General features: G+C 46.5%; 1 protein-coding gene across 1 annotated transcript in view; it reads left to right on the top strand.

Moving 5' to 3' along the window:
- The first annotated feature begins 2472 nt into the window (after nucleotides 1-2472).
- The window catches only part of ZCCHC4 (zinc finger CCHC-type containing 4), a 37487-nt gene continuing 23377 nt past the window's right edge, over nucleotides 2473-16582 (top strand). Inside the window, 5 exon segments of the mRNA XM_001513789.5 lie at nucleotides 2473-2560; nucleotides 4646-4764; nucleotides 7626-7708; nucleotides 14580-14855; nucleotides 15847-15927. Of these exon segments, the coding sequence (XP_001513839.3) occupies nucleotides 2476-2560; nucleotides 4646-4764; nucleotides 7626-7708; nucleotides 14580-14855; nucleotides 15847-15927 (644 nt within the window). The 5' untranslated portion in view covers nucleotides 2473-2475.

The raw sequence follows: 16582 nt of genomic DNA, 5'->3' as shown, positions 1-16582 counted from the left end.
ACAGAGTCACAGCTAAGGATGACCAGCAGCCATGGCCCCACCCCGAGCAAGCGTAATAATGATGATCATGGTATTAAGTGCTTACTGTAAGCCCGTCAACGGGCAGGAACTGTCTATCTGTTGCCGACTTGTACATTCCAAGCGCTTAATACAGTGCTCTGCACATAGCGCTCAATAGATACTATTGAATGAATGGATGAATACTATGTGCCAAGCACTGTACTAAGCACTGGAGTAGGTTCAAGATCATCAGATTCCACATGGGGCTCACAGTCTAAGTATGAGGAAGAACAGGTACTGAATCCCCATTTTGCAGATGAGGGAACTGAGGCACAGAAAAGTGAAGCGATTTGCCCAATGTCCCACAGCAGGGAAGTGGTGGAGCTGGGATTAGAACCCAGGTCCTCTGATTCCAGGCCCGGCTTTTTCCAATGTCCCATAAAGGAGAAGGAAGAGGCTAGTTGGGGTTGGGGCTATCAGAGGCCTTGCAAACCATTTTAGGTCAGTTGACAGAAGAGTCGCTTTATCTTTGAACACTGGGATACTGAGTGGCTAATTTTCTAGATCTGATGATAGTATCCCTCCCCTCAGAAACTGCCCCGGCCAAACAAGTCTTCCCACCTCCTTCCCTTTGGGCTTGGAAGAGCAGCTGCAGAGCCCTGGGGCAGTCAAACAGGCACGCAGCTTCCTCTCCGCATCCTCTCTTCTGCCACTGAAGATGCCACTGAAGTTTTCCTGTGGGTGTGCGGGGGGCAGGAAAGGCACCTTCCGATGGGGCCTCGCTGTGTGGTCCAGTTGACTGTAGGTTCCGGTGTTTTTGCTTCTCCTAGTTTTTCATATGATCTTGAAGCATCTATAATTATAATGATTATGGTACCTTAAGTACTCTGTGCCGAGCACAGAGAAGTTAAGTGACTTGCCCAAGGTCACGCCCAAGCACAGAGAAGTTGTGACTGGCCCAAGGTCACAGAGCAGGCAGGTGGCAGAGCCAGGATTAGAATCCAGGTTCACCGACTCCCAAGTCTATGACTTTTCCACTAGGCCACACCGCTACGTTCTTCAAAAAAAAGCAGTTCCCATTCTGCCTCTCTCGCAGTTTTCAGCTGAGGTACATCATTGTCTGAATTCATATTTGCTACATCCACATATTTGGATCCACTTTTCTATCCTCCTGTAGCTTTGCCTGGGCCTGTCCTGTCCCAGGGCTAATTACAACAGAAACACTTTGATCCTTTGCACACAGTAAGTGCTCAATAAATACGATTGAATGAACGAATGAATCCTGGCCTAAGATAAACAGCAGTGAGAAAAGATGCTTTCCTTCGTGTATCAGCAGCATGGCTCAGTGGAAAGAGCTCGGGCTTGGGAGACAGAGGTCATGGGTTCGAATCCCGGCTCTGCCACTTGTCAGCTGTGTGACTGTGGGCAAGTCACTTCACTTCTCCGTGCCTCAGTGACCTCATCTGTAAAATGGGGATGAAGACTGTGAGTCTCACGTGGGACAACCTGATGTCCCTGTATCTCCCCCAGTGCTTAGAACAGTGCTCTGCACATAGTAAGCGCTTAACAAATACCAACATTATTATCAAGTCATTCATTCATTCAATAGTATTTATTGAGCACTTACTATGTGCAGAGCACTGTACTAAGCGCTTGGAATGTACACATCGGTAACAGAGACTGTCCCTGCCCTTTGACGGGCTTACAGTCTAATCGGGGGATACGGACAGACAAGAACAATAGCGATAAATAGAATCTAGGGGATGAACATCTCATTAAAACAATAGCAAATAAATAGAATTAAGGCGATGTACATTTCATTAACAAAATAAATAGGGTAATGAAAATATATACAGTTGAGCAGATGAGTACAGTGCAGAGGGGAGGGGAAGGGAGAGGGGGAGGAGCAGAGGGAAATGGGGAGAAAAGAGGGTTTAGCTGCAGAGAGGTGAAGGGGAGAGGTAGTTGTATTTATGGAGTGCTTCCTGTGTGCAGAGCACTGCACTAAGCGCTTGGAGTGAGGTTGGTGGAGCCCCGGGGGGTCAGGGGGTTGGGAAGCAGCGTGGCTCAGTGGAAAAGAGCCTGGGCTTCGGAGTCAGAGGTCATGAGTTCAACTCCCAGCTCTGCCACTTGTCAGCTGGGTGACCTTGGGCCAGTCACTTCACTTCTCTGTGCCTCAGTTCCCTCATCTGTAAAATGGGGATTAACTGTGAGCCTCACATGGGACAACCTGATTACCCTGTATCTCCCCCAGCGCTTAGAACAGTGCTCGGCACATAGTAAGCGCTTAACAAATACCAACATTATTAGGAAAGGTCACGGGAGCAGGAGGCCAAGGTGGGGGCCGTGCGGCCTCCGGGCAGAAGGGGGCGCTGTGGGCGGCGGCGGGGCGGGGGATAGAGCGCCGCGGGAGCGCGGGGCGGGCCGTCCACATCTCGTTGGCCGCGCGGGGGCTTTCGGGCCGGCGGCGGGCGGATGGCGGCGCCAGGGAGGCTTCCCCGCCAGTCCGACCTGCGCCTCTGCCAGGACGCCGGCTTCCCCGCGCCCCGATGTCCTCACGGTGCGTCTGGGCCCAGGGCTCGGGGACACCCTGGGAAGAATAAGAATAATCATCCTAATGTTGGGATTGGTTAAGCGCTTACTATGTGCAGAGCACTGTTCTAAGCGCTGCGGGAGATACAGGGTCATCAGCTTGGCCCACGTGAGGCTCCCAGGCTTCATCCCCATTTTGCAGATGAGGTCACTGAGGCCCAGAGAAATGAAATGACTTGACTACAGCCCCCCAGCAGACAAGGGGCAGAGCCGGGATTCGAACCCATGACCTCTGACTCCCCAGCCCGGGCTCTTTCCACTGAGCCACGCTGCTTCTCTGAGATAAGAATAATCTTCATAATGTTGGGATTTGTTAAGCGCTTATTATGTACAGAGCACTGTTCTAAGCGCTGCGGGAGATACAGGGTCATCAGGTGGTCCCACGTGAGGCTCACAGTCTTCATCCCCATTTTCCAGATGAGGGAACTGAGGTACAGAGGAGTGAAGTGACTTGCCCACAGTCACCCAGCTGACAAGTGGCAGAGCCGGGATTCGAACCCATGACCTCTGACTCCCCAGCCTGGGCTCTTTCCCCTGAGCCAGGATGTGTTGGTAGGGGTTAAGCTTTTACTATGTGCGAAGCACTGTTCTAAGCGCTGGGGGGATACAAGGTCAAGCGCTTAGTACAGTGCTGTGCACATAGTAAGCGCTCAATAAATACTATTGAATGAATGAATCATGTTTGCCCCACGTGGGGCTCCCAGGCTTCATCCCCATAACCGAGGCCCAGAGAAGGGAAGGGACTCGCCCAAAGTCACACAGCTGACAAGCGACGGAGTCGGGATTCGAACCCACGACCCCCGACTCCCCAGCCCGGGCTCTCTCCACTGAGCCAAGCTGCTTGTCTGCTGTGTGGCCGGGGGCAGGTCACTTCACTTCTCTGGGCCTCAGTTCCCTCATCTGGAAAATGGGGATGAAAACTGGGAGCCCCACGTGGGTCAGGGACTGTGGCCAATTCATTCATTCAATAGTATTTATCGAGCGCTTACTATGTGCAGAGCACTGTATTAAGCGCTTGGAATGGACAATTCGGCAGCAGATAGAGACAATCCCTGCCCAATCACGGGCTCACAGTCTAATCAGGAGAGACAGACAAAAACAAGACAACATAATCATGATAAATAGAATCAAAGGGATGGACACCTCATTAACAAAATAAATAGGGTAATAAAAATATAGAAAAATGAGCATAGTGTTGAGGAGAGGGGAAGGGAGAGGGGGAGGAGCAGAGGGAAAGGGGTCTTAGCTGAAGGGAGGTGAAGGGGGGAAGGGGGAGGGAGCAGAGGGCAGAGGGAATCCCACTTGTATCTACCCAAGCGCTTAGTACAGTGCCTGACCCATAGTAAGTGCTTAACAAATGCCACCATATTATTATCATTATTACAAGCTAATCCAGTTGGGCACAGTCCATGTCCCATGTGGGGCTCACAGTCTTAATTCCCATTTTACAGATAAGGTAACTGAGGCACAGAGAAGTGAAACGACTTGCCCGGGGTCACACAGCAGACAAGTGGTGATGTGGTATTGAAACCCAGAACCTCCAGACCGTTAGCTCCTAGAGAGCAGGGAACATAATAATGTTCGTATTTGTTAAGTGCTTACTATGTGCCAAGCACTGTTCTAAGCGCTGGGGTAGATACAAGGTAATCAGGTTGTCCCACATGGAGCTCACAGTCTTCAACCCCATTTTACAGATGAGGTAACTGGGGCACAGAGAAGTTAAGTGACTTGCCACGTCTGCCAACTCTTACATCGTTCCCTCCCGAGTGCTCAGCCCAGTGCTCTGCACACAGTAAGCACTCAGTAGATATCATTGATTGAGAGTTCCGGGAAACACCACTCAACCAGCTCACGGGGTGATGAGCTGGAAAGCAAACGTGATGCTTTAAGTGTCTCATTCATTCAGTGGTATTTATTGAGCGCTTACTATGTGCAGAGCACTGTACTAAGCGCTTGGAACGTACAATTCGGCCACAGAGAGGGAGGTGAGGACTCGCAGACCAAGCAGAGAGACCCGGCCCCGACGATCACCGTTCACTTTTTTCTTCTTCAGGCCCCACTCTCCTGTTTGTGAAGGGGAATCAAGGAGAAGAAGCGGCAAGAAGATTTTATGCGTGCTCGGCCTGTAGGGATAGGAAAGACTGCCATTTTTTTCAGTGGGAAGATGAAAAGGTATGTCGGCGTTTTTACACGATGGCTTTCCATTTCCCCCTGTGATAATAATCATAATCGTGGTATTTGTTAAGTGCTTCCTATGTGCCAAACACCGTGCTAAGCGGTGGGGTGGATCCAAGGAAATCCAGTTGGACACTGTCCCTGGCCCACAGAGGGGCTCCCAGTCTCCATCCATTTTCCAGATGAGGGAACTGAGGGACAAAGAAGTGAAGTGACCTGCCCAGGTTCACACAGCAGCGGAGCCGGGTTTTGAACCCAGATCCTCCTGTTACCAGGCCCATGCTCTATCCACTAGGCCACACTGCTGCCACTTTTAAGAAGCGGTGTGGCTTAGTGGAAAGAGCCCAGGCTTGGGAGTCAGAAGTCACGGATTCTCCGCCACTTGGGCAAGTCACTTGACTGTGCCGGTTACCTCATCTATAAAATGGGGATTAAGACTTGTGAGGCCCACAGTATCTCCCCCAGTGCTTAGAATATTACTTGGCACATACAGCATAACAAATATCATTATCATTAGTATTATTCTATTTGGTCGGAGGATTATATTGAGGTTGTCTGGGGTGTTTGGTAGCTTATCAGCCTGTGAGAAGAGTGAAACGAACTCTAGTTTGAGAGGAGCGTCCGCCGATAAACGATCGGTCGAGAACCAAAGTCCGGAACTCCGGCCAGCAGTGAGTGACCCCAGCATTTTGCAGCTGGTCCCTTCACTAGTTTCCTCCGTTCTCCGTTGTCCTTCTAAGTCAACCCCAAACGATTTTCATTGGGTGCCTGCCCAGTGCACGTCTTCTTGGCACTGTCCTCTCAGTATTCCTGGTGAATCGAATAACTGAATACTGTTTAATGTGAATTTCAAAGACATAGTGCTATGGATTCGTCTTCACCTCAATAAATAGGGAAACATAATGATCCATTTCTAATTGTTGCCAAGCATTTTCAAGACTAATTTAAGTCAACAATTATCCTCAAAACAATAATACTCAAAGTCCCTAATCATGAGGAAAATCAGTATTTAGAAATCAATGAGAAGTGCCCTGGGATCGAGGAGCTTTATTTTGTTGTTGTTGTTTTTGTTAATGATATTTGTTCAGTGCTTACTATGTGTCAAGCCCTGTTCTAAGCGTTAGGGAAGATACAAGTTAATTAGGCTGGATACAGTCCCTGTCCCTTATGGGGTTCATTGTTTAAGAAGGAGGGAGGACAGGGATCGAATCCCTGTTTTGAAGTTGAGGAAACTGAAGACAGAGAAGGTACGGGACTTGCCCCAAATCACACAGCAGACAAGTGGCATTGCTGGATTAGGACCCGGGTGCTGTGGCTCCCAGCCCCATGCTTTATTCTCTAGGCCATGCTTCTTCCCAACATATCTTTTAGTCCAACATGCTCAGTGCTTTTAGTAGTCTGAGATCTTTCCTTTTTCTTCCTTTTGCTGTATCCATTAAAAAAAAACCCCAAACTGGTTTAAAAGAAAAAAGCAGCTCTTTAAATCTCTGCCTGCAACAGTGGACGTGGAAGGTGGTCGTGGAATCTTTGAGTACCAACATTAGTGGAATCTTTGAGTACCAACATTAGGTAAATGTTTTAAAAGAAATTAGCCTTGGGTGGTACTTTTGAGCAGAGTAAGGATTTTCACACCCTGGAAACCTGTGTAAAAAAGTCCCTGGGCTAAGATCTATTTCAGTCCAGCCCCCTGGTTCTTCCTCCTCACTCCACTTTGGGGAATCCCTGCCCTGAAGATTAGCCTTCCTCTCCATCCTGAGATCTGGGGTAGGTGATAGTCGTATTTATTGAGTGCTTACTGTGTGCAGAACACTGTACGAAGTGCCTGGGAGAGGACAGTATAACAATAGACACAATCCCTGCCCACATCTAGCTTGCAGTTCAGAGGAAGAGGCTGACATTAATATAAATAAATGAACTACAGCTATGTACATAAATGCCATGGGGCTGGGCGGAGGGATAAATAAAGGGAGCAAGTCAGAGCCGCAGAAGGGAGTGGAAGAAGAGGAAAGGAGGGCTTAGGGAAGGAAGGCCTCTTGGAGGAGATGGGCCTTCAAAAGGCAATGAAACAAGTCAACAAAAATAAGCGAAAGCACGGCTGAAGTTCAGGCTAAATGTGTTTTTAAATTATTTCCTAGCCGTCTTGTACAGGCCTTCAAGTGCAGTAAGGTAGAGCTAGAGATGGGGTGTTTTTTCACGGTTGCACCCAGTAAGCACTCAATAAATACCATCGATTGATTTTGTCTTGGACAGAGTTACTACAAATATGTGTCACTGAATTTGGGAATCAGTGGTATTTACTGAGCGGTTACTCAGGGCGGAGCACTGTACCTACTAAGCTTTTGGGAGAATACGGTAGAGCTGGTAGACAGATACTATCCCTGTCTTCACAAATCTAACAATGTAGCAGGAGAGCCAGGAGCTCAAATGAAGTACAGGTAGCGAGAAGGAACAGATAGAGTATAATGAGATGTATAATGACATTAAAAGATGAGAGAATTTAAATGTGAAAATGTAGGGTCTCGGAAGCACCAAATCAAACAAATCAGGGGTTTGGAGGAGACAGCCAAATATGAACATTTTTGAGTTGCTTTTTAAAGCATCGTTGGACCGAGCGATCTGTCCCATTGCCCTTTTCAAGATGTTCTGAGAAGCCCCAGTCTCGGGACATAAAATTGCTGGAAAGCAGAAACCACCCAGAACTCAGTTTTGAATTCTCTTGTGATATCATAGCTCTCTGATGCGGTTTTCTGGGGAAAGGCTGTCAACTAGTTGAGCTTTTACATTTCAGTTTGACGGGTTTTTCTCTTTTCAGGACCTCTTTGAGAATGTGAATTTACGTGGCCTCTGCTTCTTTTCAGTTGTCAGAAGCAAGACTTGCTGCCCGAGAAGCTTACAACCGCAGTTGCCAACCGCCTCTGTCTCACGTGCAGTATGTGGAAAGGTGCCCAGCCTATTATTACTAAGACAGCACATCCTGATACTTCTCGCTGTCCCTCGATGAAACAAATGGGTAACGGCAATATTTGGGAAGGAGGAAAATGGGTGTGATTTGGTTTGAAAAATAGTACGAGCTTTTCATTCATTCAGTCATATTTACTGAGTGCTTATGGTGTGTAGAATACTGTACAAAGCGCTTGGGAGTGTACAGTACAATAATAAATAGACATATTCCCTTCCCACAATGAGCTTACAGTCTATAGAGGGAACTAATAAAATGCTTCCCAGAGTGAGAAGAAATTAATTCCAGTATGTCCAAACTGTTGTATTGTTTGCCTTTACATGTAATTTTTTTTCCATCCTGCTTATTGTCTTCACGGAACTTGGGAGTACAGGGTGGAAGCTTGCAGAAAGCTTTTGCCTCTCTCTAAAACAGAATATTTGTTTGCTGTCCTTTAGGCTTAGAATCCAGTGGCTGTTTTCCATTAGATACTCTTCCAAAATCTGGGCCAAAACGTGATGACCCTTTCCTTACCATAGGCCCTAGAGTCCTTTAGAAACCATATTTGAATGCTAAAATCAGCATTAATTTCTGTGCCCCCACATTGCTCTGTCTGGTTGATATTTCCTTTGGTGGTATTTTTTCAATGCTCATTTTAATTCAGATTTACAAAGTCTGCTATTAGGGAAATGCCACAAACATAATTTGTCTACTCTAGAAAAGGCAAATGGAACATCAAATGGAGATCAATAAAAATGACATTTCAAAATGCTAGCCTGCAATTTGTGAGCATGCTGCGCTGAGCAGTCAAAATGCTTTTTTACTGGGTATGTGTAGAAAATGGGACTAAGGTACAAAACTGAATAATCAGCAGGCTCTCATGTCTTCACATTGTTCCTACCAACATTTTCAATCTCTGCATTTAATTATTTTAAATTTAAAAGCTTATGCTGAACGATCATCGTCTCGCTGAGGAAAAAACTTTACCCTCTTTCGTACCTTCCAGAGCGAAGCATCATTAAGAACAACGAATGACACTTCCTGATGAAGTCAGCTAAGACCCGTTTGCTACCAATCAGGAAAAATGAAATGAATCCCTAGTCTTGATTCATGTTTTTTCAAGGCCTATAATTTTTTTATGGTATTATGTTAAGCGTTTTCTATGTGTCAAGCACTGTTCTAAACTCTGGGGCAAATACTTATCAGGTTGGCTTATCAGGTTGGACGTCATCCCTGTCTCACGTGGGGCTCACAGTCTAAATTGGAGGGAGGAGGATTTAATCCCCATTTTTCAGATGAGGTAACTGAGGCACAGAGCAGGGAAGTGACTTGCCCAGTGTCATACAGTAAGCAATTGGCGGAGCTGGAATTAGAACCCAGGTCCTCTGACTCCCAGATCTTTGCTCTTTCACCCAGACAGGGCTGCTAGGCCATGACGAACAGTAACTAGCAATCTGGAGATTGAATTAAATGATTTGTTTGATTTGATGGTTGAGTATCTGCTGAAGAACTCTAGGTCCTGGAAGGGAGGACCCTGTAGAGTTTGGTTGAGCTGGATAACGTGGAATTTAGGAAAAGGCGAGTCAGGATCCAACATCTTCTGTGTCCTTTAGTATCCACTGACTAGGAATGCAGAGTATTCTAAATCTGCATTAGAGGAATTCAGTTGTTTTTTTTTTTTTAATGGTATTTGTTAAGTGCCTAGTATGTTCTAGGTGCTGTACTGAGAGCTGGCGTTGATACAAGATAATCAGGTGGGACACAGTGCATGTCCCATGTTGTACTGAAGTGAAAAAATCACCCCCCAAACAAGTGACAATACTTGGACATGGGTATTATTATTATTTTTTTAACTTGAAATACCCCTGAATCTGCGTGGTGTAAACCCACCCCTTGTTTGGGGAGAGCCCAGTGAAGATCTGCCCTGGAGTCTACCTTAAGCATCCTGACATCACCCCCACCGCATTGGCCAACTGCAAGGCAGAGTTTTTCCGTGCCATTGCTGACCAGCCCAAGGAGGAGACCCTCCCTGACCAATCGCAGGTCATCATCCCATTACGAGCTGGAAATGGGCCTGCTAATTCTATTGTATCGTACTCTCCCAAGCGCTTAGAACAATGCTCTGCACATAGTAAGTGCTCAATAAATACAGTCGATTGATTGATCATCGGCCTGGGTTCGATGGGTTGGTCAGGGAAGGTCTCTGAGTGAAGAGCATGCCCTCCTCCAGGGTAGAGTGAGGTAATCAGTTAATCAGTGGTATTTATTTAAGTGCTTTCTATGTGCAGAGCACTGTACTAAGCGCTCGGGAGTACAACAGAATTAGCAGGCCCGTTCCCCGCCCATAAGCTTTCAGTCTAGACAGGGAGACAGACATTATTATGAAGAAATCAGTAGTTTATATAATTTAGAGGTATAATTTCGATCTCTGGCACTCCTGGAAGCAGCTATCAGTCGGGCGGATGGCGGGACCAGTCCGTCAGCACAAAGAGAGAAGCCTCTCGGCAAGTACGCCCCGTCTACTCTGAATGAAAAAGAGGCCAAACTTCAGCCCAAAGAGGGCCTTAACAACGAGAGGCTGCATCTCTGGAAAGACACGGTGGGGGTGTTTCTTACCTCCACAGAGGTAGATCGAACTTGGCCTGGGGAGGATAGAAGACAGAGGCAAAACTCAAGGGCAGCGTTGTTGCTTGGGACCAGGGACCGTTTGGGGAGATCAGCTCAAAGGCCTTTAGCCTGTCCCTCTGTAGACTGTAAGATCACTGTGGATGACAGATGTGTCTGCCAACTCTGTTGTATTTTTCGAAGTGCCTAGTACAGTGCCCTGCACGTAGTAAACACTCATTAAATGCCATTGTTGGTGATGATGATGGTCCCCAGAAAGTCCTCAAAGCCCTGGTTTGCTGTCCGCTGACACGGCTGCTCGTCTAAGGAGCTCTATGGGTGAGGGAGGAAGAGGATGCCCTTCGGCCTGGGCTGAATCTGGGTGGGCCCAAGGATTAATTGAAGGTCTCGATGAGAAGCAGCATGGCTTAGTGGAAAGAGCACCGACCTGGGAGTCAGGGGACCTGGGTTCTAATCCCAACTGCATCACTGTGGCCAAGTCGCGTCGCTTCTCTGGACCTCAGTTTCCTCAGCTGCAAAATGGGGACTAAGTACCTGGTCTCCATTCTACTTAGACTGCCAGTCCCATGTGAGTCAGAGACTTTGACCAGCCTAATTTTCTTGTATCTGCCTCATTGCTTAGTACAGTGTTTGGCACATAGTGAATAGAGAAGCAGCAAGGCTTGGTGAGTAGAGCACAGGCCTGGGGATCAGAAGGACCTGGGCTCTGATCTCAGGTCTGCTACTACTGGTCTGCTGTATGACCTTGGGCAAGTCACTTAACTTTTTGGGGCCTCAGTTACCTCATCTGTAAATTGGTGATGAAGACTGTGAGCCCCAGATGGAACATTCTGTCCAACCTGATTACCTTATATCTACCCCAGTGCCTAGCATATAGTAAGCGCTTAGCAAATGCCATTAAAAAAGGTGCTTAATATTTTTATTATTATTATCACCAGAAGTCATTGTCCTCTGGGCAAAGCAGTTGCCCCGCCCCACCAACCCTGGGTCCTCTCTGCACAGCAGATAGAGCAGAATTTGTTTTTCAAATCCTTCCCAATTGTCCCCGTGCCTCCAGTGTATTAAACGTAATTTAGCCTCTGTGCTGAGGAAGGAGCTCACCCTGCCAGGATCTGAGGCGAAATGCCTACAGTGCTACTTGGCTTTCTTACCCTGGAGTTGGCTGTGGTTAAACTGAGTTGAAGAAAGCCAGACGTTAGCTCCCTCCCTCCTCCCTTTTTACCGACTGCAGTGGTTGGGATTTAAATTGCTGAAATTTCTGCTTTCATCCTAGATAAGAGCAGCTAAAGATCTGTTATCATATGAATAGGAACTTTTGTGCTATTTTCAAGATAAACCTATTTTTATCTTAGACCTTCAGGAGACGACGAAGCCGTGGCTTCCAAGATACTTCGAGGTGAACCTTAGTGCCCGGGAGAAAGTGAAAGAAAACCTTTCACTGACTTCCAAATTCACTCCCATACCCATTGTCCCCACCAGCTGTTCCAGACATTCAGCTCCCTTCTCAAACCTCCTGTTCCTCTGCCCCGACCGTCTCTTTCTCTCCTACATCCCCTCCAATCTGGCTTCCACTCCCTTCACACCACAGAAAGAGCCCTCTCTAAGGTAACCATTGACCTTCTTTCTCACCAAATCTGATGGTCTCTACTCCGTCCTAATCCCCCTAGACCTTTCAGCCACCTTTGATGCTGTAGACCAACCGCTTCTTGAAACTGTATCCAACCTCGGATTCGCTGACACGTCCCTCTCTTGGTTCTCCTATCTCTCTGACCCCTCCTTCTCAGTCTCTTTTGTTGGCTCCTCTTCTGCCTCCCGCCCTCTGGCAGTAGGAATTCCTCAAGGCTCATTTCTAGATCCTCTTCTGTTCTTCCTCTACACCCACTCCCTTGGAGAACTCATTCACTTCCATGGCATCAGTTACCATCTCTGTGCAGGTGATTCCCAAATCTACATCTCCAGCCCTGAAGTCTCTTTCCCTGCAGTCTTGCATTTTTTCCTATCTTCAAGACATTCTACTTGGGTTTCCCGCCAACACCTTAAATTAAACATGTCCGGATCTGAACTCCTTATCTTCCCACCCGAGCCCCGTCCTCCCCCTGTCTTTCCCATCACTGTAGGCAACACCACTATCCTCCCTACCTCACACACCCATAACCTTGGCATTGTCTTTGACTCGTCTTTCTCATTCCACCCACATATTCAGTCTGTCACCAAATCCTGTCGGTTCTACCTTCACAATATTGCTAAAATCTGCCCTTTCCTCTCCATCCAAACTGCTACCGTGCTGATTCAAGCACTTATCCTATCCACCTCGACTACTGCGTCTGCCTCCTCGCTGACTTACCAGCTTCTCGTCTCTCCCCACTCCAATCTATACTTTACTCTGCTGTACAAATCATTTATCAACTAAAACGTTCCATTCGCGTCTCCCCACTCAAGAACCTCCAATGGCTGCCCATCCACCTCCACAACAAACGGAAACTCCGTACCATCAGATTTAAAGCACTCAACCAGCTCGCACCAACCTACCTCACCTCACTAATCTATAGCCCAGCCCCACACTCTCCACTCCTCTAACGCCAGCTTACTCACTGTGCCCCGAACTCATTTATCTCTCCATGGACCCCTTTCCCGCATATTCCTCTAATCTAGAACTCCCTCCACTACCCTCCATATATGCCAGACCACCACTCTCTCCACTTTCTTTGCATTATTCAGTCCACATCTTCTCCAAAAGGCCTTCCCCGATTAAGTCCTCTTTTCCTCGGCTCGCTCTCCTGCGTTATCAGTGGACTTCAAACTGTTTCCTTTGGACACTTGCTATTCTTCCTCACCCCCAAACCCGCAACACTTCTGTACATATCTAGAGATTATTCATATTAATGCCTGTCTCTCCCTCTAGACTAAATTCATTATATGGGCAGGGAACGTATCGGTTAATTATGTTGTATTGTACCCTCTCGAGCACTTAGTACAGTGCTCTGCGCATTGTAAGCACTCAGTTAAAGCGATTGATTGACTCTACAGGAAGTTCCCCGATCCTTTGTTCCCCTTGGAGTTTGGGGAATTGATTCCACTGAAACCACAGGAATTTTCAGAACACTTTGATGGTTGTGAGGTAGATATGTGAGAGAGAGAGAGAGAGAGAGAAAGAGATGGGGTGTCTCAGTCGTTCAGATCACTTTTTCCTTCCTTAGATGGGGGGCGTTAGGGATGTTAGTTGGCATGGTACACCCAGACCGTGAAGGTGGATTGAAAAGAGCAGCCATCACATGGTTCCTTCACGCACCTTCCTAAAGGTGTCATTGTCGGAGCCTGGATGAGAGATTGCTTATGTCATTATCTAGCGCCTCATGGCCACGTAAACTCCTCTATTGGTTACAGAGGTACACGCTAGAGCCCTGTACTAATCACCCCCTCCCTGAGGTGGCTAATAATAAATACTCTCCCTAAAGTGCCTAGAGAGCAGCTTCAGTCACTAGGAGAATTGGGCTCATTGACGGATGTGTTCTTTCTTCAATTTCCTTCAACGAAGCGCAATAGGAATTATGCTGACTTTGGTAAACCTTTTAAGGAGGAAAATAAGAAATCAAATTCAGGACTGCTAGTCAAGACCATATCTTTAAAAAAGCCTTCTGACATATTTCCAGATTATGGACCATGCCTTTCATTTTGGAGGGAGCAGGGGTGATCATGTTTTAATTGGCCTTCATCAATATAACTTTGCTGAGAAGAGAATCGCTTTGTAGCCAGCATCTTTTCTTTAGAAGGTGATTTTTCTTGCTGGTGCGTCGTAAGAATTTGAAGAATGATCTTAACTTTTCATTTTGTAATGACTATTCCATGGAGGTAGTCTGCGTAATACTTAAAAGCCAGAAATCCATGGATTTGTCAATAGACCTAACATTATAGTAGTAATGGTGACCTTAATGTTGTTTGACTAATATATTAAATTCACATTTGAAATGGTTATTGATCTTCATTCACTGGCTAAATTGGAGCATCTCCTTTCTTATAAAATTGCTGATTCTTTTCTACCTTGTAGTTCCTCTCAGCCATAAACCCTGGCCAATATTTCTCAGATTTCTTTTCTTCTTTGTCTGCTATTTGATGTTCTTCTATTTCAGAGTAAAGACAGATACAAACTAAAAAGGTAACTTTGATCATTTGACTATTCAAAATAGGAAAAAATATACTCTCTTTTAGGGATATACAAACTTACCCATTTTTTGTACTTCTTGTTTTGAAGGTACTGGAAATTTATTCAACTACCCCTTTCCCAAAGGAAGTTTTGCCAGAATTGTCAACAGCTGCTGCTGCCAGATGATTGGGGGAAGCACTCAGAGCATCATGTACTTGGGGACATTTCTACTGCCCAGTTAAAAAGGCCCAGTCAACTCCTCTATCCTCTGGAGAACAAGAAGACAAATGCTCAGTATTTGTTTGCTGACAGAAGCTGTCAGTTCTTGGTAGACTTAATTTCTACCCTCGGATTCAAAAGAGTTCTCTCTGTGGGAACTCCAAGGTAAAGCACCCCAAAATCCGCTCTGCCGCTTCCCTTTTAGAGAGATCTGGGGAAGCGGGGGAGAGACGAATGGCTTTTCTAGGAAGTCATGATGATTATCGTGATGTGGTCTTTGTCAAGTAATTAGTATGTGTCCAGCACTGTTCTAAACGCTGGAGTAGATACAGGCCACAGAGAGCTCCTAGTCGGAGTAGGAGGGAGAACAGGTATTGAATCTCCATTTTACACATGAGGAAACTGAGGCGTAGAAAATTTAAACGGCGGATTAGAACCCAGGTCCTCTGACTCCCCGGCCCGACCTCTTTCCTCTAGGCCGCTCTGTGCCTCGGACTGTAAGAACATCGTTTCATTAGCTCAGGTGGAAAGGAGGAATCTGAATCCCAACTCCTTCAATCCCATGCATGGGGGGTTTGGATGCAGGCTGGGGCAGGCACTCTGTCTCCTATCTCAGTCCACTGCCCACAGAAGACACAGGACAGAATGCCCTGCATTAAAATATTTTAACCCAGGAGGACCTGAACTATATTTCCCAGTCATGGCTTCGGTGTTCCTCAAGAAAACAAGATAATATTGGAAGCATTCAAAAAGGCATGCTGAGCTGGCACAGCATCACGTGAAATTACGTGGCACGCTTTGGCCACCTCGATCCAAAGAAAGAAAGCCTAGAAAACACAGAGTATTAATAAACAAAATAGGCATTTTACTGAATAGCCTTTTTTTAAAAAAAAAAAAAAGCTCGTTCTTGTTTCTCTCTAATTTGCGGGTTTTGTTTTTCACATCAGGAAATACGGTCACCTTTAAGCATTAACACAATGGAGAGATTGATTTTTGTACAGTGAGCTTGCCAAATTCCAATGCTTTTTTCATCTGAGAACTCCATCGAATCAGATGTGATTGAAAGAAGAGCCTCAGTCTTTCTGGACTATTTTGCTGGGTCCAGCTGTTGGGTGTTTGTAATTTATTATTAAATTGTTTTCATTAATTGCTTCAGGCTACATGAGCTGATCAGATTGAAAGCATCAGGCGACAAGGAGTCTGGCATAAAAAGCCTCCTGCTGGATATTGATTTTAGGTAAGTTTACAAGGTGTAATATTTAAGTTGTTTTATTTTTCTCCTTGCCTTCTGTTTTGCACAATGTTTCTGGACTTATTTTTTTATTATCTGCATACCCTATCCCAGCTGTGATTTAGAGGACAGAGTTGTTCATGAGGGAAAGCTTTTTGGTGTCTGATGTGTTCTAAACCCCACAAGGCAGCAGAGTTGATTTTTGGACCTTCCCTAACCTGCCCTGCCGACAAAAACTTTGGTATCTATTGGGCTCTTACTGTGTGCAGGGCGCTAGGGAGAATACAGTGCAGCAGAGTTGGTAGACTTGTTCCCTGCCCACAAATTGCTTACAGTATAGCGTCCACCGTCTGCTGCCACAAAGGGGGAGCTGGAGGTGGGAGCTCCAGAAATCCCGACCGGTTCACCCGACCTCACATTCACCCCAGAATCTGTGGGGAGAGGGGGGAGAGAGGGTCACCACCGAGCAGGGACGGAGACCCTCCTATATTGCACTGCTGCCATCCCCAACCAGTAGCTCCGTGGGCCGCCCCAGAGGCTGGCGGGAATCGTTCAATCCCAAAGTGGCATAAAGGCGCCATCTTAGGGGAAAAGATGGAAGGCTAATATTGGCTAAGATTGATTTCCTCAGACTCTAATTACAAATTGGGTATGGAGGATA

Source organism: Ornithorhynchus anatinus, chromosome 18, assembly GCF_004115215.2.
Source record: "Ornithorhynchus anatinus isolate Pmale09 chromosome 18, mOrnAna1.pri.v4, whole genome shotgun sequence".
Classification (NCBI taxonomy): domain Eukaryota; kingdom Metazoa; phylum Chordata; class Mammalia; order Monotremata; family Ornithorhynchidae; genus Ornithorhynchus; species Ornithorhynchus anatinus.
Note: the sequence above shows the minus strand (reverse complement) of the source record. Positions and strands in the feature narration are given on the sequence as shown.